This window comes from Lynx canadensis, chromosome D3 (genome assembly GCF_007474595.2).
Source record: "Lynx canadensis isolate LIC74 chromosome D3, mLynCan4.pri.v2, whole genome shotgun sequence".
In the NCBI taxonomy this organism is placed as follows: Eukaryota; Metazoa; Chordata; class Mammalia; order Carnivora; family Felidae; genus Lynx; species Lynx canadensis.
The window spans coordinates 48686579-48713015 of NC_044314.2; the positions used below are offsets into that span (position 1 = coordinate 48686579).

General features: G+C 46.5%; 1 protein-coding gene across 1 annotated transcript in view; it reads right to left on the minus strand.

The window, feature by feature from the left end:
- Positions 1 to 26437, minus strand: part of CABLES1 (Cdk5 and Abl enzyme substrate 1) — a 113777-nt gene that overhangs the window by 38387 nt on the left and 48953 nt on the right. The window contains exons 3-4 of the mRNA XM_030336768.1: positions 22427 to 22519; positions 3439 to 3516 (exon numbers count right to left, since the gene is read on the minus strand). Of these exons, the coding sequence (XP_030192628.1) occupies positions 3439 to 3516; positions 22427 to 22519 (171 nt within the window). The remainder of the gene's footprint in view (positions 1 to 3438; positions 3517 to 22426; positions 22520 to 26437) is intronic.

Genomic DNA, 26437 nt, shown 5'->3' on the forward strand with positions numbered 1-26437 from the left:
CTGTTTTTAAAACTTCCTTGTGATGAAGTTGGAGCTGAACATCATCCCTTTTAGCAGTGGGGGTTTACGCGTGTCTGGCATAATCATGCGCCTGTGGCTCAGTCCACGTGCAGAAGCACAAAAGAAATGTGGCGGCTGGAAACCACAAGGTCAGCAGGTTAAGATGGCTGGGGTACAGGGTTCTGGTGCTGCTGGTGCTGCTGGGCATCCACCTCCATGCCCGAGGGGTCCCAGCTCTGAAGCAGCGAGGCCAGGCCAGGTCATCTCTGAAGTCCTTTCCAGCCCTGAAATTCTATGATTTGTGTCCCAGTCACACAGAGTTAACTCTTAGCATAAAAGGAATTTTCCACAGCAGAAAGGTATTAGTTACTACAGGCATGAACTAAAGCACTGTAAAAATATATATGCATATAATTTACTAGCATAAATACTTTTATTATTTGAGCACAGTGGTTTCCCAATAATTAGTGAAAAATAATCCTAAGTTTAAGTGGCATTCACTAATAAGATGTCTGCTCATCGAAAAATTTAAAAAGCAGAATCGCTTCTTCACCTTACCACTAAATGACAGTATTTTGAATGGTGTGCAGAGTTTCTCATGTGAGTTTTTAAGTAGAATGTGCTGCAGAAAGAAACAGGCATGCTCTTTTCTGTTAGGTATTGCAATTGATCTGATTATGTGTTTTGTTATAGAAAATTAACCTTACTGCACTTTGGTTTCCTCATCTATAAAGTTTGAAAGAGTTTATTCATATCTAAAATGTAAAAGGTTATGTCCTGTGACCCCACAAACTCACTCTGCTTCTTAATCTGGGCCAACCGGCAGAACAGCTGAATCTGCCAGTAACCCTATGACAGATCTTCCTGAAACATCCAGGGCCTTGTCAGCAGCAGCCAAGGAGACTGCGGCACTGACAGACACCTAGTGTGTTTCCCAGCACACTAGCTGGGATTTCCTCCAGGTGTTAAAATGGGGGGGGGGCACATATTTCCAACAAGGACGTCAAACAGTTTGGGTGATCTCTTCCTGGGTAATTTAAATTTAAATGTGTTCCCACGAGTTCTGCATAAAATGCAATGATCTTCAAAGTAATGACACAGGTAGTAACTTGATATCCCCATTCTACAGAAGAACAAGCAGAGGCTCAGAGACAAGTAATTTGCCCAAGCAAAAAACTATAAGTCTCCCAAGTTCTCCATGCTGACCTCCCACATTCTGTTTAAGAATTTGGAGACCCTGACAAGTGGGCCCCACCTACCTCTTTGTGTGAGGTGCTGTGCTGGACCTTGTGTACTCAGTTGCCCCAGGAGCCTCAGTTAACCCCTGCGAGGCAGTTACCGTAAAAGCTCCATTTCAGAGATGGGTTTCTGTGATTATGAAGCCTGTTTTGCCCATTGGCCAGAGTGAGTCAGGGAAAGTCCTAGAGCTGGTCAGAGTTGGGTTCAAATTCCCATTCTGGCCCAAAGTCGATGTTTGAGACTGTAACTCTTAAAGATCAGTGGTCCTATCTATAAAACAGGGTAAGTACTTCGGTACCCTAGTGAGGGGGCCCCAGAATTTGGAAATAAGATCACCATTCCAGAATGAAAACAGGCACAAACAGTTCCAAGATGAAAGCACAGAGAAGCCAGATTATGTTAAAGACACTGAATGAGTTCTCAACCAGGAAGACTTGGCAATCATCTGACTGAGTATCTTTAGCCTTAATTAGAAGTAGTAATTATGTGTGAAATTTCAACGTGCCTTGGTTTAAGTTCCAGGGGGCAGGAACCAGGCACAAGTTTCGCTACGTTTATCCCAGTACCTAGTCACATAGTAAGCACTCAATAAATGAACGAATGCAACATAGCTGAGGGAAGAATACATCAATCAGAAAGGCTAGCAAGGGCAGCCCAGAGAAATAAGGCTAACTCCACAGTGACCATCTAAGCTCGCGGTGAGGGGAAATATTTAGACAGCCTTCCACTACTGATTCAGATCTCCCTGGAAATGTGCTCATAAGCTGGTCACACTGCAACAATCCGAGCCCTGGGGCCATTACTTGTATAAGAAGTTTAACAAACTTGCCTTCTGGGTCACACATAGGTCCGTGAGCTGGTACAATCTAGTCTCCATGAGGAATAAGCCTGCTCTCAGGTGCAGCCGAACCTGGGACCACAGTAGGTTGGTAAGGTAAAGCAGGCCTCCTCACAAGGTCTCCTGTGGGCAGCCCTGATGGCCACACCCAGGTGGCCCCTGAACCTCTGAGCCGAAGGATTTGCTGTTACTTTTCCATGAACACCTACTTTTGCAAGGTTGTTGTAAGGATGCAGGGAGTGAAAAGGACTGGCATAAGGTCCTCAATCAATAGTAAGATTACCATTGCTCTTTCAGACACATCTAATAAATGACTGAGTCACAATTCCACGAACAAAATGTGCCACTTTCTGTCCCACGAAGCTTATGGTGTAGAGTACGGATAGAAGTGAACTGAACGGATAGAAGTCTGACAAGTCTATGTAGGAAAGGGAAAGCCATGATGAGCAGGAGCAACGAGCAGAGCTCATGGAAGACAGACTATGGTGAATCTGCCCCAAGGCCACACTGCCCTCCCACAGGGTGGTGGTCATGAGCAGGTAGGGTGTGGTTGTCACAGTGTCTAGAGGGCACTTCCAGCATTTAGTTTATAGAGGCCAACATCCCACAAGGCTCCCGCATCCCATGCAGTAAACTGTTCTACCCTACATATCAGCATCTCCCTGACCTCAAACACAATATGCAGTGACAGGTGAGGGACAAAGCAGTCAAGACTCAGAGGAAATGAGCACAGAGTTCGGCATGGGGAATGAGGAGGAGAGGCTCTGCAAGGACAAAGCCTCACTTACCTACTTTTCTTCAGAGCGAAAGGAGGAGCTGGTTGATCTAGAGAAGTAAGCGTTCCTTTGGCCTGTGGTGAATCGCATAGGGCTGTTCCTGGTACCATTTTGCTTTGGTATTTACTCCGGCTTCCTGGTCAGTTCCCAGCCCCAAGCCCAAAATGCAAAGAGGCAGGATGTCCACATGGTTTGTATGATTCCTTACCTCACCTACCTTTCTCCGAAAGTTGACATGGCCCTGAGGAATGGGGTGGGTCCCCATGTTGCTCGTTTTACAGTATTGGAAGAGGTGACAAAATGCACATTTAGAAATAGCAGGCAATATGGAGAGGACTGGCACGGGCGCGCGCGCGCACACACACACACACACACACACACATACACACACGCGTGCGCACAAATAACAAGGAAGCTTTCTGGCTGAAAAGAAAGTGGAGCTTTTTTTCTTTCAAGTTTACAAATCCTGAATTTGCAGTGTCAAAGGCAAGGCATGTTCTTTGAATGGGAAGGGTAGCCACATTATGCACAAGGTGTCACAACTTTTCACCCAGAGAACTATAAAGCAAGCATGCATATACATACCCTGCTTGGGCACTGTCACGATAGGGCAGCACTGAAAATATACTACAGAAGGATCTTCTGCCACTGATAAGGACTATTCTAAAAAATAAAAATAAAAAGAACAAACAACAAACAAACAAACTAAATGCAAACACTCTTAAATTAAAAAAAAAAACAAAACCATAGCAATTAAGCATTCATGGAATTCACAGCAATATTTGCACACTCCTGCCGCCTCCTCTGGCAGATGGTGGTCTGTGCTCCTTGCAAAATGCAACCTCAGCACAGCACAAGTACATGGCTTTCTCCTCATCCGACGGTTAGCGCGTGTGACACGGGCGAGAGTCTCTAAGGCGCACACACGCATCATTTCTCTGCTGAGAGCTCCTGGCTGGGGGCTGCACGGCAAGACAGAGCAGACAGAGCCACGAGTCTGGGGGCCCAGTGTTGCCAACAGTCATGCCGCATTTAAACCACCCTTGTCTAGGGGCGCCTGGGTGGCGCAGTCGGTTAAGCGTCCGACTTCAGCCAGGTCACGATCTCGCGGTTCGGGAGTTCGAGCCCCGCGTCAGGCTCTGGGCTGATGGCTCAGAGCCTGGAGCCTGTTTCCGATTCTGTGTCTCCCTCTCTCTCTGCCCCTCCCCCGTTCATGCTCTGTCTCTCTCTCTCTCTCCCAAAAATAAATAAACGTTGAAAAAAAAAATAATTTTTTTAAACCACCCTTGTCTACTCTGCAGTGAACAATGCAAGAGCACTAGTGCCAGAAACCGTGAGCAAGAGAGACATTCAGATGCCATTACGATCGTCAGGTTTTTTATGTGCTGGCAGAATGTTAGGTTCTGAGAATAAATTAAGGGAACAATTACATAATCAGTCTTATCTTCCATTCCTGCTATAAAGAAACTACTGGAAACAGTTCTGCATTATGCTCTTATGCAATCAAAGGCCACTTAGGAAAATATTAGGAAAAAAACCTCAAAAAAGTACTTATCCTAGCATATGAAAATAACTTTTGCCAAAGACAACTGCTGATTAAAAAAATGAGAAACAAGTGGAGGATGTTAAAAAAAACGAACGTTCTTTAACACAATAGCAACAAACATCAGATACGGAACTTACTGACTTTTGTAATCTTTTCCTTCAATAATCATGATGATACAACCAGAGAAACGACTACTACTAACTGTATCAAGGTTTGGAGATTCTGCCCTTGTTTTAAAACTGTGATATTAAACTGTCGACCTGCCTAGCATAAAGTCGGGTTCCCCAGCATGGCAGAGCAGGCCCTCTGTCTTCTGGCTCTTTCTGCCTCTCTGGTCTCAACAAACATGACATCCCTTTGGCACTTCATCATCCACCCATCCTAAAGGACTTGCTGTCCCCCACCTTTAAAAGACCGCTGCTGTTTCATACCCCTGTCCTTTGCATGCTATTTCTTCTGCCTGCTATGCCCAACTTGGTAGGCTTAGTGAACTCCTACGTAGTCTTCAAAACCTAGCTCAGAAGTCCCCGCCCCAGGAAGCATTTTCTCTCCCTTCACTGAGTTACTCATTCCCTTTTTGGTGCTGTTGCTGGCTCCGGATTTCCACTGCCAGGAGTGCACCGATCACAGAGGGCTGCTCACCACTGCCTCCCTCTTCTTCTACAAGGGGCATCCAGAGGCTGAATACATGGCAGCCCCTCCATCAACAGTGTGGGCAGTGCTGTGCTTCAGAGCAGCACCTGAGTGTCCGTCCCCGGGAAGGCAGGACCATGGCTGTCTGTTCATCCCATGGGGATTCATCTGACATAGTTAAGGGGGTGGAAGCAACAGTCCCAGCTGCAAACAGCTGTGTCACCTTTGCGTGACTTCGGACCAGTGACAAACTCTTCTGAGCCTCAGTTTCCTCAACTAAAACGATAGGATAAAACTGCTAACTAGCCTATTGGAACGCTGTAAAGAGTAAATGAGTCTATCCTGGGAAAGCCCTCAGAACAGTGCCTGGCAAATAATGCACACTTGATAAATATTAACTGATTTTACTGGGGACCACCTTCTTGGGTTGAGGGAGGTTTCACCCTGGATTCTGAATCTCTTCAGAGCTCTCTGCTAAAACACACAGGCCCGCGGGGCACCTGGGTGGCTCAGTCGGTTGAGCATCCGACTTTGGCTCAGGTCGTGATCTCACGATTCGTGGGTTCGAGCCCCACGTCGGGCTCTGTGCTGATGGCTCAGAGCCTGGGGGCAGGCTTTGGATTCTGTGTCTCCCTCTCTCTCTGCCCCTACCCCACTCATGCTCTGTCTCTGTCTCTCAAAAATAAACATAAAAAAAAAAAACAAAAACACAGGCCCGCAAGATGTGAAAGGTGCACTCCCAGGACAGCTGAGGGATGACACACGTGGCCCGTCTAACAACCTACACATAACACTCACACGGGCTGGGGGGGGGGGGGGGAGGGGGGGGGTCTCTCTCCTCTCAAGGGAGAGGTTTCTCGTCAGATACCACGGACCCAAACCCTATCACTGCTGCCAGAACAGAAGTGTCACAGAGTGGACCACCAAGGCGTCAAGGGCCAAGAGGTAAATAAATTGTGAGCACACCACCTTGCGAAACAGCAACCAGGCTCCTTGGGCTCTTACTCGGAGAGACCAGAGACAGATCCTGACGCTGTAATGCCTGTGTCCATTTATTTAAGCAGACATAATAATAATATTTAAAACTTACTAAGTATCCATTAGATGCCCCATTCTAAATGCTTCAAATGGGGGCGCCTGGGTGGCGCAGTCGGTTAAGCGTCCGACTTCAGCCAGGTCACGATCTCGCGGTCCGTGAGTTCGAGCCCCGCGTCAGGCTCTGGGCTGATGGCTCAGAGCCTGGAGCCTGTTTCCCATTCTGTGTCTCCCTCTCTCTCTGCCCCTCCCCCGTTCATGCTCTGTCTCTCTCTCTGTCCCAAAAATAAATAAACGTTGAAAAAAAAATTAAAAAAAAAAAATAAATGCTTCAAATGAAGAGAGCAAGTAAATGACATGCCAACAGTGACACACTAGCAGGTGAGACCCATTGGGGATCTGAAGCCATGCTCTTTGCCACTATGTGCCTTGATGCTCTGCCCTTCTCTAAGACTTACTAGAAGAGTCTGCTCCTGTAGGTTTTACGGGGTATTCATGGACTTCCTAGACCCAAGAAGTCTGCCTTCATCCACATTTTCTAGGGTGGCTTTCCAGCCTGGCCTGCAGGTCACCAGGCTAGGAATGGGTGGGGCCAGAGGGTGACCCATCACAACAGCCCAGATAGAAGTTGCCAGCACCACCGATGCCTCACTCTCCTGCTCTGCTCAGCCTGGGCCCTTTTCCAGACAGAAAGAGGTTCTTCACACAACCCCCACCATCCCCGGCCATCCACCCATGAGAAAAGCCTGGAACTGCCCATTCCTGGTGGTGCTCAACATCCGTGTCTTCTGCAACACAGAGGAAGGAATGTGTTGAGCAAACTCAACTGGCTTAGTGTTAGTTCATTTTCTTCATTACTTTGTGCTAACGTACGGTTCCTTCCCACACACTGAATTTGTTTGGACATTTTTAATAGAACGAGAAAATGAGAGAACATAAATGCATGTGAAATTAAATATTCTTTCCAAAGTCCCAACCACAATGTGTCTATTAGCAAACAGGCAGCATTAGAGTTCTGCTAAATGAGTGCTCATCTGTGTGGTCCTCACCATTTAGGTCTAGGAGAGGCTGACAGCCTGAGTCTCATTCAGAAAAACATGTTATTCTAACACATAGGTCAGGTTTAGCAACTATGAATATGGAACGTTTTCCAGCAATCCAGTAGGGCTGGTCCTTTCACAGTTGACCATTCTCAAGCAGCTGGAGTGGGGAGGAGAAAAATAAGGACCACTGAATCTTTGGGCACTTCCCTTCCTTTTTGGGGTTGAACCATCCTGTTGACTTCCACTTTATGCAGGGTTCAGAGGAGGAATACAGAGCAGAGACCCACACAGCAGCTCTGCACAAGTTTGTGGCTGTTCCTGGGGAGTTCGAAAGAGCTGACAGAGTTCCCAGGTACGCATCCAACGTGTTTCCTGAAGTAGCTCTGAATCCAGGAGGGGCTTCGGCCTTAGCCAGAGCAGGCAAATAACAACAAGTGGCAAGCTCTCACCTTTTGTCTCCTCCAAGAGCAACTCTGAGCAGTGTAAACCTAAAGGCAGGCCCCTCGTAACCAAGTGCTATGCCCCAAAGCTGGAGTGTTCCTGTGAATTTGCAGCTTTCCTCTCTGTGAGTACTGGGGAAATCTCCATCATCATGGTGATGTCCAAGAAGAAAATCAGATTTATTTGCCTTCTTAAAGTGCTTCTGTATTTGTGGAAGAATTCAATCAGATGGCAGTTGTCAAGAATGACAGAAGACAGCCAAACTCCATTTCCAGTGGGCTTCGGAAATTGGCCACCTCCATGTCTTGGCCTCCAACCGATACAGTTATTTTCTTGGCTGCCCAAATTGCATGCAGAAAGTCCACATAATTTTCCTTTCTGTAACATTTAACACTTTACTTGGAGTCAAAATGACCAGAAAGCATTACACAAAAGATTGTAACTTCAAAAGAGGAATTAACTCCAGAAGGATAGGTCTTTAAGGAATTAAAGATCACATTTCCATACAAACATCTGCCAAAGAAGAAAAAAAAAAAAAAGACAAAAAAACAAAATAAAACAACAAAGGGAAAATCTCCTAGGGCTGCAGCCCACATGGGGAGAGCTGCTTCTGGATAGACAACATTTTCCAAACCCTTCCAGGAAGCATGAAGAGCACCGTCTTTCTTCTTCATAAAACTTCATTTCCTTGCTTAGGAAAGTGTTTCTGGTATGAGGAAACCAGGGCTTCAGGCCACAAAGCTTCCAAAGGCACACATTGCCTCTGAGATACTGGAGTGTTCCAAATAGCCAGGAGATACACAACGGGCCCCATGGCTAACAGAGCACCACAGACCACGGTCATTACATCCACTCTCGACCCTTTAGACCGGAGCCAGCAATGTCTGACCAGGGAATATTTCATGACATCCTGGACCCTCAAATGTCCCCTCTTATGCCAAAAACTGGCTTTTTGTTCTATTTCCAGAATCCTGGGGCATCTCTGTTGGCTGTAAGAAAGTTCACTCTCTCCCGGGTGGAATACTCCGTTATAGCAGAAATATGCTCTTAAGGACATAAAACAAGCAACTAACGTTTACTCTAAAGTTAAAGAAAATCACACTCGCAACAATGGTGGATGAGCATGAACACAGCCCAGGGTGACACTTTAGGTACTGGGGACAAGTGAATACCGCATTCCCTAGTTCTGTAGCTCATGCCCTACACGAAAGAGAAAGAACACACTTTTAAATGCTGGGGTCAGCGGTTGAACTGTGTTCCCTAAAAAGACACGCTGAAATCCTAACATGTTGAAGTCCGTGGCACCTTGAACTTTGCATATGTCATCAAGTTGGGATGAGGTCATCCTGAACTAGGGTGGGCATTAGAACCAATGGCTGGATTTAATCAGGACAGACATTGGGGACACTCCCGTACACACAGAGGAGAGAAGGCCACGTGACAATGGAGGCAGGGACTGGAGTGGCGCAGCCAAAAGCCTAAGATGCCCCGCCTGGGATTGCCGGCCCCCCTCAGGAGCCAGAATGGGCGAGAGGTGACACTTCCCTAAGAGCCTTCAGAGGGCACACAGCCCTGCTGACACCTTAATTGTGGACTCGTGGCCTCCGGAGCTGCGAGAGCACACATTTTTGTTGTTTTAAGCCACCTAGTCTGGCAGCCCTGGAAAGTGAACACAGCTGGCGTGCAGTCACTTTATTCCCATGGCTGCGCAGTGCCACCCATCTCCCGCTCGGCCGTCTTCCCTGCGCTCGTGCACGGTTGCTGGTGCACAGAGAAGGTAAAGCTGTGAAGACTGATGCCAGAAAACAAATGAGTTTTGTGAAATCAGAGAACTAGAGCCTGCCAGGCACTTTCTCTTCCCAGCCCCCGCTCCCCTCCCCCAGCTGCTTCCTCCTCCCACAGTGCTATGTTACAAGCTGGGGGGGGGGGGGTTGACACCCCTCTCTCTCTTTCTGAAGGGCTGATTACATACTTGAATGAAAATTAAAACAAAACCAAAACGTTCTGTTTCCTCTATTTAAACTCTCATTAGCCATGGGTGGGGGCGATGCTTTTCCTCCTTAGGAACAGGCCCCTAACCACGGCATGTGCTGAGCTTGGGAGGAGGGCAAAGAGCAGACAACCTGCAGAATTCCAAGCCCTTTCTTCACAAAGAGATCTGTCTCTTCCATCCTGAAATGTAAGAAAAGCAATCTCCCAATTCTGGGAGTCAGAGGAAGGAAGAAAGGAAGGAAGGAAGGAAGGAAGGAAGGAAGGAAGGAGGGAGGGAGGGAGGGAGGGAGGGAGGGAGGGAGGGAGGGAGGGAGGGAGGGAGGGAGGAGCCTGTGGAGAGGAGGGACCTAGAAGCCTGAGCACGAGGCAGGGCTGAGGCCAGGGGCAGGGCAGGCCAAGGAGGAGCAGTGGGGTTCCAAGAGGTGAGAGGAGGGAATACAGAGCACCAGATGAAGGGAAACATGGTGGTCACAGTGATGTGTCAGGCCCCCAGCTGGTCGGGGTGAAGGAACTGGAGGCCCCAGGGCTGGCATGGATTAGACAGCAGAAAGCACCTGAGGGTCTCCGCTCAGTAGCCTGCAAATACAAGCTGGTGAGATTCTCATCAATGGATGTGTGCATCTCCTTCTCACGACTGCTCACACCGCCCTAATCTTCACAGCCCCCCCGGGACTGCCAACACTGCTAGTACCCGAGCACAGCCCCTCACTGCCGGCTCAGGAGGCACACTTTATCTCACAGAGCAGGAGTGGTGGAGGGCTCCCGAGAAATAGCTGTATGTGCTCTTCCGCTCCTCTCTCCCTTCCACAGATACTTTCTGAGCACTTACTCTGCCAGACCTTGGGGATCGGAACTGACAAAGCCAAGAGCTCCCTGCTCACAAAGCTTCCAGTTGGGTAGGAGGTACATTTACACACGGGTGGGAGTGCCCTGACTGAGAAGTAGAGGTTGTTATCTGAGGGACCGGTAACCTGGCCTGAAGGAGGCAAAGTGGGCTTCCTGGAAGAAGTGACACCAAAGTTAAGACCTAAGGGATAAGGGGCAAGGAGAAGATAAACTGGCGGAGGGACTGCCTAAGTCAATGCTGGGAGGAGAAAGAGCAGAAAGCCTCTTGAGGAACGCAGTGTGCAAGAAAACTCTGCTGACCTCCATGTGCCTGAATCACCAGGGTGAGTCACTCTGACCAACACTCACCACACACTCAAAGCTCAGGTGGGGAGGCTTGTTCTCTAGAATATACACTCTGAGTTGTTTACTTACAAAGAGTTAATTATGCACATCCCCAACCTGTTTACTCCAGTTGTGCTTGCTACTTGTATTTGTTCAACAAAAGTTACACAAACTGATCAAATGTGAAGGGGAAAAGGAGATAATGCTGTAAAAACACCAAGTGCTTTAAAACATATTCAAGCAAGGCAAGTCACTGAAAAAACTGGAGGGGGGGGTTACTAGAAAGATTAGGAAAACACTGAATATCCAATTGGATTTTGCACTTAGATTCTTGGGTCACTTTATTTTTTTTTTATTTTTCTTAATGTTTTTATTTATTTTTGAGACAGAGAGAGACAGAGCCTGAGCAGGGGAGGGGCAGAGAGAAAGGGAGACACAGAATCCGAAGCAGGCTCCAGGCTCTGAGCCATCAGCACAGAGCCCGACGCGGGGCTCGAACTCACAGACTGTGAGATCATGACCTGAGCCAAAGTCGGAAGCTTAACCGACTGAGCCACCCAGGCGCCCCTCTTGAGTCACTTTAAAGAAGTCTAATCTGGGGGTGCCTGGCTGGTTTTGTCGGAAGAGTATGTGACTCCTGATCTTGGGGTCAGGAGTTCAAGCCCCACGTTGGGTGCAGAGATTGCTTAAAAACATAATAATCTTAAAAATAAATAAAATCTTTTAAATAATAAAATAAATCCAATCTGGACATGGCAGCAATAGGTGGGAATAACGATATGTGGCTTTGATGCCACAGACAGAGTCTGATCCATGGGCCCAAAAGCAAAGAAAAACCTTTTTTTGGCATCAAAAAACCTGCTGAATGGGGCACCAGAGTGGCACAGTCAGTTAAGTATCCGACTCTTGATCTCAGCTCAGGTCACGATCTCACAGTTTTAGGAGTTCGAGCCCCACGTCCGTTGGGATTTTCTCTCCCCCTCTCTGCCCCTCCCCCCTCTTGCACTTTCTCTCAAAATAAAATAAAAATAAACTTCAAAAAATAAAATAAAATGTCCTCAATAAAACAAACAAACAAAACAAGAAACCTGCTGAACGGATGACCACCAATATGCTTTAAGTTAAAGCACAATATTTCAGCTCCATGTGTAATTTCTGTGGCTATTTCTTCCATGGATCACTAAACTCTTCTCATAACCATGCAACTACTGTAAATAATTCTGCATAGCTAGATGGTGGCTTGGCAGTAGAGGAGCAGCAGAAACAGGTTAAGGTTGCAGGCCAGCTCCTGAAAGGCTTCCCAAACTGGGGAGGGAGTGGGTCCCGAGGCACAAGAAGCCTGGGGGTGGTTAAGATGGTGACTGGTGACCATGACGGTGACAGTGACCATGACCGAAACTGTGGCTAGGTGAGCTCCCCACAACAGGACAGGCAGTGGAGCTCCTAACAGCCACGCGAGTAAGAAAGGGAGTGTGTCTGCAGGGGCTGCCGTAACAAGGGGCCACGTGCTGAATGGCTTACACACCAGAACCGGTGGTCTCTCGCTCTGGGCGGCCCAGAGTCCCAGTCCAAGGTGTCCACCAGGCCGTGCTCCCTCTGATGAAGGCACCAAAGAAGGGTCTGCTCCAGGCCTCTCTGCCAGCTTCTGGCAGTGCCTCAGCAGGCAGCAATATAACACACGGCATTCTCCTTGTGTGCAGGTCTGTCTCCAAATTTCCCCCTTTTAACAAGGGCACCGATATTAAGATTATGGGCCTACCTTGCTCTGGTACAATCTCAACTAATTACATCTGCAACAACTCTATTTCCAAATAAGATCACATTCTGAAGTACTGGGGTTGGGACTCAGCCTAAGAATTCACTAACAGGGAGATGGGAGGAAAACAAGCCGAGCGTGAGTTTAAGGGAGTCTCCCCTCGAGCCCTGGAGCCCTCTGCTACCTGCTCTCCTGCACTTCCAGGATAGCACTGGTAGCTGTGTCGCAGGCCCTGGCCCGAAGCCATCTGCATTATGGTTTTCTCCTCCAATTGCTGCATACCACTGGTGGGGACCACGATCTGGTCTCCCCCGGGGCCCCCAAGCCCTCTCACCAAGCAGAGAACTGAAGCAGAACCACCAAGAGAAGGTTCTGCCCAACTCCCAAACTCTTTCTCTGTGGCTCATTTTACTTCCTGTAAATCAAACCGGTTGAAAAGCAACAAGTGCTTGTACACTTTGAATACATCTGTGCATGCGAAGCACTGACAGTAATCCCTGCAAAGCTTGGTGCAGAGTCCCAGTATAACCTCCCTGTTTCTTAGACACAAATAATAGAAGCTAGCATGTGGTGCACACCCCAAGGCACAAGCATCCCTGGCGGTGGTCTACGTGCCCAGCTCCTCCCTCGCTCCTGACACTCGCAGCACCAGGGAAGGTGCAAAGGAAAGCCACTGGGTCAGCACACCGGGGGGTGATCCTGGGGGCCGTTTCAGGCCAATCTAAGTGAGGCTTGGGGATTGCCGAAGGCTTCTTCAGTCTGTCTGCTCGTAGCCCCCAGGCCTGAGGTTGTGCTGTCGGCTGGTTACAGACAGACGAATACAAATAAGGATGCCTCTGCGCCAGCCAGTGCTACTGGGGAATGGCGGGTTCTGGTTTTGTAAGGAGCAACAAGAGTTCTTTGATGGGAAAAGCCTGTTTGGGAAGGGCAGATGTTGCACGGAGCCTCACAGAAGAGGCTCACCATCTATCAAGTCAGATGCATTCATTTGAGGGAGAAAAGGCAATGCCATTTTTCCACTTTCAAGAAGGCCAGTCCACAACTTAACTAGGGGTTTTACTTTTTTTGAGATGTGCCATTTCCTCCAACTCATTTTTCAAACTAAACTAGGCTGACAGATTGGGACTGATGAGATCACAGGCAAGCTCTTAATTTAGTTATTACCCGTCCCCTGCCCTCCCTCCAAAATTTTCAGTATAAAAAGGAAAGGCTGCAACCTGACTTCAGTTACCATACTTTTACCAACTGACTTTGGAAAGCAGATAAAGGGCGCCGAAATCTTTTATATTTTTTCCTTCCTACTGAGTCCACACTTTAAAGACGCAATGGTCTAGCTCACTTCTTTGTCATTCTCAAACCCTTTTAAACCTCTTTGAAAATTCCTTCCAAAGGAGGAGACAGTCCAGTCAGTCACGGCAAAGAACATTTCTCTGCCTGTTCTGAGTGAGATGGTTCTCAAAGGAGACCCGGGAGGTGGGCGCTTCCAGTGTACTTGGCAGCCAGACGTCTGAAAACCAGATGACTTCCAAACAGTGCCAAATAATGGCTATATGCCTGAGGGGGGGGGGGTCACCCATCTGAAATGACGGCTCTTGTCTCCTATCATTCTCAAAGACAAATGTTTGTGGCTTGGGAACTGGAAGCACCAGGAGAAAAGGTCCTTTCCTAATAGGACCATGAGGGTCACTAAGACGTTCCTGAAAGGTCACTAGGCCACCTGCTAGTCTTTGATCTTCAGGCTTAGAGGCTCCACTTTCCATTCCGATGGCCCAGTTCTACCTCACCAGCAATCAGCTCTCCACTTGTACTAGCTGGCCTTGTAATGTTGGTCATTTTCAAAGGTGTATCTTGTCCCTGAGGACGAGGTTTGTCTTCACTTGTGTTTAACCTCTTGTCGCCAGCAGACAGTGGGGCTCTTAGCACAGATGAAGAGGAAATCAAAGGGTACCTGGCTTTTCTCTACTCAGCAGCAGATCCCGCTTGCCAACCACCCTCCTTCACAGGATTTTCGGGGAGCCTGTTCCAGACACTCTGGCATGGGATCACTGTTGATCACTGGTCACCTCTCTTTTGTGACAGAGGGTTTTGCTCATATATTTGTAACAACTTTCTAGAGACCTCAAGTCATTTTTAGAAGTTTGTTTATTTTGAGACAGAATGAGTAGGGGAAGAGCAGAGAAAGGGGAAGAGAGAGAATCCCAAGCAGGCTTGATCCTGTGAGCCATGAGATCATGACCTGAGCTAAAATCAAGAGTTGGATGCCCAACCAAGGCACCCAGGCACCACTCAAGTCATTTTTAAACTTCATTATCAGGGGCACCTGGGTGGCTCGATTGGTTAAGCGTCTGACTTCGGCTCAGGTCATGATCTTGTGGTTTGAGCCCCACACAGGGCTCACTGCTGATAGCTTAGAGCCTGGAGTCTGCTTTGGGTTCTGTGTCTCCTTCTCTGCCCCTCCCCTGCTCATGCTATCAAAAATACATAAATCTTAAAAAAATCTTTTAAAAAACTTGTCTCTTTTAAAAGACAATACACAATAAACACATCCCTTAATTTTCTGTAAGAATAAGGTTACCAAAAAGGTCCTGCAATGCTTGCCCTTGATGGTTGGTTAAGCTCCTGTTCAAATGCAAGTCAGACCACACTGGTCCTCTCTGCTCGGCACCCTCCATGGCTCTCATCTTGCTGACAATAAAAGCAGACATCATCACAATCTATCCTGCAGGACTTCTCAGGGTTCATCTCCTCCTCTCTCCCTCTCTCTACTCCACCGACACCAGCTTTCCTAAAGTTCCTCAGACACACTCGTCAGTGAATGTTCCAGCCTTAGTGACTCTGCAGTTGCCATCCCACCCACCTTCCATGTCCTTCCCCACTGGCGGGGACGGCACAGGGTTGGCTCCCTCACCTCCTTCAGACCTCTGCTTAAAAGTCTCCTCATCAGTGAAGCCTTGGCCCACCACACGCCCTGTCTCCACACCCCCAACCCCTCAGCTACTTCAGCTTTCCTCCACAGCACATCTGTCCCATCTCTGACAGGACAGGTTTTCTTGGCTGCCTCCCCAGCTAGCCAGTAAGTCCTTAAAGCGGGATCTTTGTCTGCTTCATTTACAGATACATCCCATCACTTGAAACAGTCCCAGCACAGGGCAGGCCAGTACCTCTACGGGTATCACCCTGCATTCTGTGTAGTTAAGGAACTACTCTATCGGCACCTTCTGTCTGGATGCACATGTCTCCTTCCCCCACAATGGCTGTTTATATATAAGGCAGTTCACTGAAACGAGATGGACAACCTGGCTGTTCCCATTCGATACACGTAATCATCCATCCTTCCGTAAAGAAGGGGCTTAGAAAATCCTAGTCCGCTGCAGCGAGGCCATCCCAATACAAATCCAGTGTTCTAAAACAGGGCACTCAGGCTGATCGCAACATGGCAGATGGGACTGACCCAGGCTGGGTGCGAAAGCGATACATTTCCCTCCATTAGGACAAGTTAATTAGCTCACTCTGGAGTTCCAACACACTGCTAGGCTCTCTGGAAAACACGGTCTATCTAAATTCCACAAGATCTTTCACACAAACTTGTGAAAAGCCTTTATCCTGTACTGTAAATGATCATCTACCTCGACTGCATTTATTATCCCTGCTGAGTTTAATCTCAGTGAGCTGGGCCTAGCATTTCCAGCGATTGTGGGACTGAGTTGCGTGGTCCTCATCTGTAACATATTCTCCTTCTCTTCCTGCCTTTGGTCTCCCGTTTGAGGCGTACTGGCCTTCCCTCTGCAGAGGAGGCAATACGCTCGAGGGAATACCATGTGCTATTCTTCAACCTCCCTTCAGGCTGACTAGAGCCGGCTAACAACTTCCCACTGCCTGCAGGTTCTCCAGCTTCACAATCACCCAGCAAACGCTAGCATGTGTAATAATGACGAACAGTCTAACATTTCTCCGAGATCAAGAAATGTCATGTCTATGGCAGTCTTCTCATTTACTACCCTAGTTATTCCATCAATACAGAGATGAAGTTAACTTAGCATGACTTTTTCTCAGTAAAGTCATGCTGACTTCTGAAAACCATCTGCTTCCCAGTCCCTTCCAGAGCTTTGCTCACAATCCGCTCTAGGTTTGCTTGCTAGCCTGTGATTATTAGAACTCACCCTCTGCTACCACCTTAGTCTCTTTTTGACTTTTTGAAGGCAACATCTGGCTGCCATTTGACTTAGAACTTCTTTTATTCTCCATGGCATTTTTTTTTTTAATTTTTTTTTTTCAACGTTTATTTATTTTTGGGACAGAGAGAGACAGAGCATGAACGGGGGAGGGGCAGAGAGAGAGGGAGACACAGAATCGGAAACAGGCTCCAGGCTCTGAGCCATCAGCCCAGAGCCCGACGCGGGGCTCGAACTCACGGACCGCGAGATCGTGACCTGGCTGAAGTCGGACGCTTAACCGACTGCGCCACCCAGGCGCCCCTCCATGGCATTTTAAAGATCATCTGTGTGTCTGAATTCTTTCCATTTCCTGGGATCTAGTCCCAAAGACTAGAACTCACTTAAAATGTAAGGCTTCTCCATTTGCTTCTTCCACAATAAATGATATGTTTCCTGAGTGCCTCCAGTATGCTGAGAACACTGCTCCGAGAACACTGCTCTGTTTACAGTCTGTACTTCACAGTTGTACTTGAAGCTAAAACAGCCAGCAGCAGACATTTGCTCTGTCCTTGTACCATTAGCCCCAAGAAGTTTACCATCCTTCCCCTCCCTCTTTTGAATATGGTTTTAAAAGGACCATAGCTATCGCTGGCATTTTCTTTTATTGGCACAAAATACATTATATGTATATGTAATATACATTTGACCATTTTTCGGGGTACAATCTAGCATCATTAAGTACATGCACAATACTGTGCCATCATCACCACTATTTCCAAAACCTTCCCATTGCCCCAAACAGCAACTCTGTGTCCCTTCACCCAGTCCCTGGTAACTGTTCATCTGCTACTGTCTATAAATTTACCTATTCTGGATATTCCGTATAAATGGAATCATACACTATTTACCTTTTGTGTCTTATTTCGGTCAGCATAATGTTTTCAGGGTTTATACATATCAAAGCATGTATCAGCACTTCATTCCTTATTACGGCTGAATAATATTCCTTTGTATGAACATACCATATTTTGTTTATCCACTTATCTGTTCATGGACACTGAGGTTGTTTCCACCTTTGGGCTGTTGTAAATGATGTTGCTATGCTATGACCATGGGCATACAACTATGCGTTTGAGTTCCTCTTTTGAATTCTTTCAGGCATTAACCTGGTAGAAGAATTGCTGGGTCATAAGGTAATTTTATGTTTAACTTCTTGAGGAACTGCCAAACTGTCTTCCGTAGTGGCTTTTACATTCCCACCAGCTATGTATGAGGGTGCCAATTTTTCTTTCATCAGTCTTTCCTTCACTATGGACTTTAGGGCCCTTGACACTATTCTTATAAGTTTTCTTAAGCCATTCTTTTATTAGTCTTTAGTCTTTAGCTAATGGATTTTAAAAATTAGAATTCAATAGTTTTCTCAAATTTCACCATGACATGCTGTCTTATATTTGGATTTTTATCGCCCACCTTTCCCTTATTAGGAGAATGAGTTTTAAAATCCGATGCCTGGATGTGGATTCCACCCCCTACTTTCCAGCCATTGCACTCCAGCTTCCTCCCTTGTTAACTGGGATGATGAGTGTTTTCGTTTCCTATGGCTGCAGTAACAAATTATCACAAAGTCAGTGGCTTAAAACAAAGGAGTTATTATGACTCTGGTGGTAACAACTCTGAAACGGGTCTCGTGGTGCCAACACAGAGGGGTTAGAGCCAGTTCCCACTGAAGGAAGGCTCAAAAAAGTACCTGTTTTCTTGCCTTTTCCAGGTTCTAGGGGCCGCCATATTCCTTGGCTTCTGGCCCCTTTCTCCATCTTCAAAGCCAGCCATGGCCAGTTAAGTCTTTCTCACATCACTCTGACACCGACTCTCCTGCCTCCCTCTACGGCCTTTAAGAACCCAGTGATCACTTTGGGCAAACCCAGATAATCCAGGATAATCCTGTTATTTTAAGGGCAGCTGGTCAGAGACCTCAGCCCCCCCGCCCCTTGCCATGTAACCAGCATATTTACATGGTTACGATATGGACATCTCTGGCAGGCATCATTCTACTTAACGCAACAGCAATACCTTCCTCATAAGATTGTTTCAAGGATTATCTGTGTTTCTAAATTCTTTCCATTCCTCAAGATACATAGTTCTGAAGACTGAAAGTCCTTTGAAACCTCTGTCCACTCCACAAACACCTCCTGAGTTGAGTTAATGAAATAAAGTACTTAGAGCCTGGTACCCAGTAAACACTCCATAAATGTTACCCATTATCACTTTACGATACTCATACTTTATAATCCCTTTGGACATGTGGTTGCAGCCACCAGAATCGACTTCGTAGTCTGAATTTTCTGAGATCTTTCTAAAGCCCAGCCAAGCACTGCTTCTTTTCACAAACATCAAGTCCGACACAACTTTCCCATCACCAACCTTTGTGTTAGAACAGAAGTGAAACCAGAGCACAGCAGCTCCCTTCACCACTTCCCCTAGCTGCCAGGAGCTGAAGCACCATGCAGGGCTGGTAAAGAACTCATGATGGCATGTGGTCCCAAAGGCAGAGCTGAAGCTTCCATCACTGGGTCTGTAACCTATGCCTAGGCTCCATCCTTCGCAGCCCCACCTTGCTTAAGGGTCTGCAACATGACCCCCAAACACCCTGAGCTTGGTGCTCTGTGCTTTATCCGCACACAAAGCCTTCCAGCAGGTGCCCAAGGCCAGTCACACAGAATCCACTGATTCTGAAGGTGAAGGTAGTTTTTCATTAAAGCAGATTCCATCCTCCATCAGAACCACATCTTCCATTGAAGGTGCTCACCTCTGCTTCACACATCAGTAGAGATTCCTCTAATGTCACAGAGAGAAGTGGGAGAACACGAGGCTGGCCGAGACCCCAAAGTTTGTTTCTAAGTGGTTACCTTTGATATTACTGATCATTTTATACCCACTTGGGCTGGATGCAAGTATGGTCTTTTATCATACTTGGTTCTCAGTTTTTCTGATTTTTTTCTCCTTCTCATCTTAAGTTGTGCTTCACACTCACAGGTTGGGCACTGAGTCTCACAACAGATGCTCTCCTCTCCTGGGGTCAGCCGCACTGGTCCTTGCTGAGCTTTGAGCCCAAACCCCCAATCGATACTGGTGCCTCAGTCTCACGGCCAGTGGGCTTGGGGACAGAGCAGCCTCAACACCGAGGTCTTCAGTTCCAGAGCAGCAAATGGGCCCCAGATGCGGGTGCAGTCTTGAGAGGCTGGTCTGTGCTAGTCAGTGGTCACAAGGTGACTTGGGAGCTGGCACAACCATGAGTGGGAACTGCTGCAGGACTGGGCCTGGGGACTCTGCAGGCCCCTTCTCAGTCTTTTTCCCCAGTTAAAGAGGAGTCAGGATACCAGTACCGAGGCCATTCCATTTTCTGTACAGCCCTCCAAGCTCTTTAATGAACACCTCCAGCCTTCTCCGTAAAGCCTCATTCCTCCCAACACAGGCAAGAAACCTGAGTTCGATCCTCACTGCAGGAATGCACCCTCTGGTGTGGTGTGTGCATGCGCCTCAGTACGTGGAAGGTGGGAGATTCAGAGACCCCTGCTGATGCAGTAGTCCTCTCTTCCAAGAGCATGACCAGGATCCCTCCTCTCCACCGCTGCTGGACCAGAGCTCATCCACATGTCCCTCTGCCAGGACGATCTCATGCCTGCTGCCCAAGGGTGGGGTGGGGGGGGGGGCAACTCTCCTTTCCTTTCTCAAAAGGCTGGTCACATCCTCCTATTCATCAGCTCTTGACCACAATTTCCTTCTGTCACCTCAGAAACCGTATTATCTTCCTGGTGTCCTCTCCAGTTCTTTCTTTCATCCATCTAAGGTTGATACACCCTTGCTAAAAACACAGAGGACGGAAGGAGAGCACCTGCAGCCCTTTCATCTTCCTCTGGCACAGGAAAAGCAGCTCTTACCTGGGCAGATACAACCGGCCGTGGCACAGACCACAGCCTGTGGCCCCACAACAGCTCTCAGCTTGCTTTCCTGCCATCAATTCCAGTTCTCAGATCTTCAGATAAGCTAATAATCCTTCCTGGCTCCCTCTGAAAATTCCCCAGCAAAACTGCTAGCAACTGAATGCTTTCTGGACTGTTTATGTTGTTCCTGGGTCAAGGGTGTGCCGGGAAGGCCGGCTCTGTCATGTGCGCTGGCAGTCCCATCGGCCCACACATTTTATTAACTACGTCCTGTCACTACCCCACCAGGCCAGGTGGTCAGCTGCCTCTGTGACCTCGACAGCATCCCCACCTTGAGAGATGGGGAAGGCTATCCTATCCGTTTGGCACACTCCTTTGGCTTGGTCTTGACTGGATTTAGGAATTAAAGGCTATCTGTTTATTTTATGGTTAAAGAGATTATGAAAAGAACACAAATGTAAATAAACAATGAGCAATTATACTAAAAATGGCATGAGTGAGGTTTAAGTTAAGAGCCTCAAAGGAAGAATAAAACGCTATGGTCAAAGGAATAAAGCCCAGTAAGCGTGAGGGAGGGTGAGATGCAGTGAGAGAAATTCAGAGCAATCTCTGCAACAGAGGACAGCCGGGTATATTTTCACTAAAAGCTCTATTTAAAATAAGAATATACACTAACTACGTAAACATTATTTGATGAAAGAGCGCAGTTCTGCTATTCTGAAATCACGGAAGAGCTGTAAAATTATGTTCCCTATTTAAGTCGGTTTAAAAAATCAGATATTAACTTCAAGAAAACAAGTCTTTAAAAACTGTAATCATCAGTGTTATTTTGGGGGTTATACAGTGTTTTTTATACCAAATAACAGGCAAGTATGCTGGGCCTTAGTCATTCCACGAGTCTAACTACAGACTTGTTTACCAATTTGCACTTGGTATGGATTAGAGATTAGCGGGGCCCATACAGTTTTCTGTATATCAGGAGGCAATAACACAAAATGGTCTTTGTGGCAGGACCTCTGCTGAGGCGATATCTCTAACTCTCCCATTCAAGAGAAACCACTCTCCAGGTCATGGGTCAGTGGGAGGGAGACATTCCTAAAAGGTACAGGGCATGAGGGACCCCGAGAGTTATGGGGCTCTGTCCCCATGCTGTTGTCAGGCTCCCATGAACGGACGTGGCTATTCAGTCATAAGCATGCCAGCAACAAGGATTCTGCTCTATTTGTTGCGGGAATTTTAATACCAAGGTTATATGAATTTCAATTACGGTAATTTTCATTTAATAGTACTTTCCAAAAGAGCAATGGAAGAGCTGGAGAAACATGTGCTCCAGATGTCAGCAGGGCCAGGCATTCGAATCAGCGCCCAAAAAGAATCTGCTGCCAAAGTTGTCATTCTGCTTTCCTAAAGACAGTCAGCAAAGTTAGCACCAAAACCAAGTTCAGGCACAGATCTGATGGGATTATTTACTGACCAGAGCATGTAGCCCTCATGAAAAAAAAAAAAAAAGAAAGAAAACAAAGCCCAACAAAGCAGAAAAAGAAAAAAAAGCAACTTTTTCCTCTTCAGTTTTCTATAAAAATATATTTGAGTACTATTTAATATTCCATTTGCGGTTAACCTAAAACTCTCACCAAGCTTTTGCGCGCTATCAAGCAGCATTATTTTTTATAGACTTCTGGTGGGAGGGGGTTAGAAAAGAGTCTGGGAAGGTTCCATGAAGTCCTGTTCATCTTAACAGTGTGGGTTTCTCTTTGCGGAGCTCTGGCCATTTAAACGGCCCCCTCCTCCCATCCACACCAGACCCTCCCTCCCCTCCCACAACAGGGAGGCTGGTGGGGCAGCTTCTGTCACAGTGGTACCTGCCATTCCTGGTATCGTGCTGCCGCATGTTCTTGATAAAATGAATCTTCTTAAAGTTCTTTGGTCTGGGCGAACCTGAGAGAGTTCGACATCTGAAAAATAAAGTCATTTCAAAAACCCGGTCAGTTGCCTGCAGGACAGCTGAGACATCTCCACACAAAGACAGGAAGGAAGACCAGACAAATGGTTTGAATCATCCCTGAGGATAATGAGGACAATACGGCTGGAAGCAAGGAAGCTTTAAAAAAAAACAAAAAAACAAACAAACAAAAAAAAACAACGAAAGACAACTTCCTTGATAATCCTGATGATAATTTATATGGGTCTCTGGAAAGCCAGCTAATGAAAACTATTGTCCTCAGTTACAATAACATAACCTACACGGATTCCAAAGTCATTATTCTTTCTTGTCATCTTAAAAAGAATTCTCCTGTATCAACAACAGTAATGGGAACTGAAAATGGTAAATTTAAAGAATTTAGAGGGGGAAGAAAAACATTGGAAAATTCAGTTTAAAAACAACACCAAATCATTTTTCTTCTGTAGCAGGACTCTGCCCTGAGCCACCTGGACAGCTGCTTCAATGCTTAACTTGACTATGCCTGGAAGCAGCGGCCCAGCTAGTGGCCGTTTCCTTTCTTTCTTTCTGTTTTCAAGATAAATTGTAAATGAATATTTGTTGAACAAAATGACTTGAATTCCAATTACCTTTTTCCTGGAATATACGGCATTTGCTTGCACTACAGGACTAACAGAACTGACCCACAGGCTAAAAAGAGCTTATTTGTCTATTTTTCAAAGTTCACCTGGCAACTGCAAGAAGCAAAACAGCAATAAAAAAAAAAAAAAATCAACAAACAGGAGTTTGAAATTTGGTCTTGTCTTGAGAAAGGGAGTTGTGATATTTCTATTTGGGTTTTTGCTACCAAAATTTTTGTCTTACTCAAGCCTTTCTGACCATGGGTCCCAAGGGCTGGCTCCTGCCATGGGGCCTGGGTACCTGGGACCTTATGCTTCAAGAATGAGTTTTGGAGTAGCAGTGCCTGGCTTCCCAAAGCCACAATGAGGTCTGGGCTGGGGCCACCAGCTAAGTTTAGTCAGTTCTGAACTTTGAGGCTTCAGGTAAGACTAACAAGATAACCCAACAAGGATGTACAGTTGAGCGCAGGTGGGATGTGGGGACGGGCTAGGGTACAGGACTGGGGAGCGGGCAAGCTAGCAGACCTGCATACCCACTCTAAGGGCCCAGCTCAAGGAAACTGGGTGTTGTCCCCAGTCCAGACCTCAGGTGTACATCCCTCCAAGCCCCCTTAGCCAGCCTCTAGTAAGGGCCAGTCTTCCTAGAAGCCATTCCCTGAGAGTGCTGAGAATGATTTTTTTTTTTTTCCATTTAATTTGAAGGAAAAAAACAATCATACTGAAGTGAATGCAGTACAGGCTAAAGCAGAGACATCAGATCAGATATCTGGTAGCTTTCACGAAGGAAAGCCTCCCTTCAAATCATGTCCACTACATCAAGGCAGGGTCCGTGGACCATGCTCAGAGCCTGTGTGGCCCTGCAAGACACTTCAGAAACCAGTCTTCCCTTCCTTCAGCCCCAAACTCACTACCAATTCCGACACCCTGACCTATCACTAGTAATATTTCAGATCCTTCCTGGCGTTGTTGTGAGAATGAAATGTTAATAATACATAGGAGAGAGTCATAAACTGTCAAGTGACACATTCAAATACAAGCATTGACACATTCAAATACAAGCATTCACATTCATATGCGTGTATACACATGTAAATATTCATACACAAATTTCAGTGCTGTGATTAACCAACCATTAGCTACAAAGGATGCATATTTTGTTATTATTTGCTTCCTATATTCTTAAAATTGCAGCTGTGACTAAGGGTCCTGAATTCTTGGTTTAAGACGGATTCTTTTAAAGACCTGTATTTAGTAGATGCTTCCTGTGGCCTTCAGGCAGGGTTTGAATAGACGGCACCCATCAACCCCTTCCTAATCCAGGGTTCCAAAGTTAGATTTAGTCTTACTGATGTTCAAGGGCATGGAACCTCACTCTGCCTTCTTTGGGCGGCTTCCCGGAAGCAGACCCAGGACCCTAAACTGCCTCAGTTCTATCTCCAAAATGACTCTTTGAGGCTGCAGCCCACCCAAGGTCCCCAATTGTCTCTCACACACACTGCAGAAGATTCTAGAGACATAGCCACTGGAGAGAGGAGAATCTCTGAAAGCAGAAGGTTATGCTTCCTTTGGTTTCTGGATAGGGCCTAAGTATCCAGGAGTGTCCTCACACCCTTACCCTGCTTCCTCCCAAAAAGGAGAGCCTCCTGAGCCACCCAGACGGAGGGCAGTGAGCCAAGAGCTAGACTGTGGTGGTAGTGGATAGGTACTCCTGCCCCCAGCAGCAGGAAGCTGGTACCCAGCCCAGCCCAGAAGACAGAAGACCTGAGCTTCTCTCTGCCTCCCATGCCTGCAAAAAGAAGAGCTGTTTGTTACCCTTCAGGGTGGAACACAAACTACCCCCCCTCCCATCTTCTGCTAGAACTGGAAGGTGGCAAAAGGGCCACAGGTGGTTTTGCCACTCACAGGGAAGGGAGGGGGCGTCAGTTAACACTTTATGGTGCAGTAGCCAACTGAGACAGGCTGAAAAATAGGAGCAGGTAGAGACAGCTGCCAAATTTGCCACCACTGAACTGAGGTTTTTCTGGGCACCTCGTAGCAATGTCCCAAGTCCTTAATACTGGAATACCAGGTAACCACCAGGCAGGCGGAAAACTCCTCAGTCTAAATACTCTGTGAATGCTTAATTCATTCTAGGTAGGTGCAGGACCCTAACTTACTAGCAAACTGATGTGCCAGAGACAAGCAAGCCTTTGAAAAAGATAACATATCAGCACATGATTATAAGGGAATATGCTATTAATCCAGCCTCTCCTTCAGCAAGTTGTTTGTTGTCATGCATTTTTTTTTAAAGCATTCAACTCAACCACCAGAGAATCTAAGAAATGCTTTAAAAGAGAACTGTGGCATTAGCAACAATTGCCAAGGAAACTGGAAGACTAAGCACTCAGCTTGTGGCAGGTTAAGCAAAGAACGAATTAATTTCAGTACCCATTTAAAAACATACATTTTAAGTGATGCAAAATTAAATTAGGATAGAATTAAATTAAAAACTAATTTAATGAAAGATTAGCTCTTTCCTGTTAGCACTGATTACAGGATACACTTAATTATGCAAAAGGTTTTTAATAGATGCCTTGCAGCCATTTGTTCAATGTGCTGAGTTTAAAAGCAAGTTGGGCTAATAGCCTTCCACCCCCACAGTTCCCAAAACAGTTCAGTGTCATTGCTGGTACATTCATTTCACAAAACTGGGAGCTGGAGAGGACCTTAGAGATCAATTTCCCCTCCCTTCCCATTTTACAGATGGGAAAACTGAGGCCCCAGAGAAGCTAAATAAAATGTCCAAGGCCATAACCAGCTAGTAGAAGGATCAGACCAAGAATTCAGGCCCCCTGACTCCCAAACTAACATCCCTTCTATACCATGTCAACTTTACTTCCTAGGAATAAGTACATTTCTAAGGTAGTTATTATTTTTAATTCTAGTATAATTAACAGTGTTATATTAGTTTCAGGTGTACAATATACTGATTCAACAAGTCCATACATCACCCAGTGTTCATCATTTCTAAGTAAATATTAGAACTTTTTTTAAGTTCAGAAAAGTCTAATAGGGAAAATAAAGCCTTCTCAAACTGCCCAAATTCCTTTGGTTTCAGACTTGTTTTTTAAATTTTATATTTACATGAGACTTTTTGGAATTTAAGTATAGTATTCTATAAGTAAGCATTGGATAAAGTTATAGTTAAGGCAGATAAGCCCTTTTCAGTATGCTCAAACGTGGTATGGTAGGGCTGAGGGGTAGAGGGCAGAGGATCAGCCTGAGAGATTCTGAGAGGAGGGTACAGAGGTGACCAAGCGGCATGTGACCAG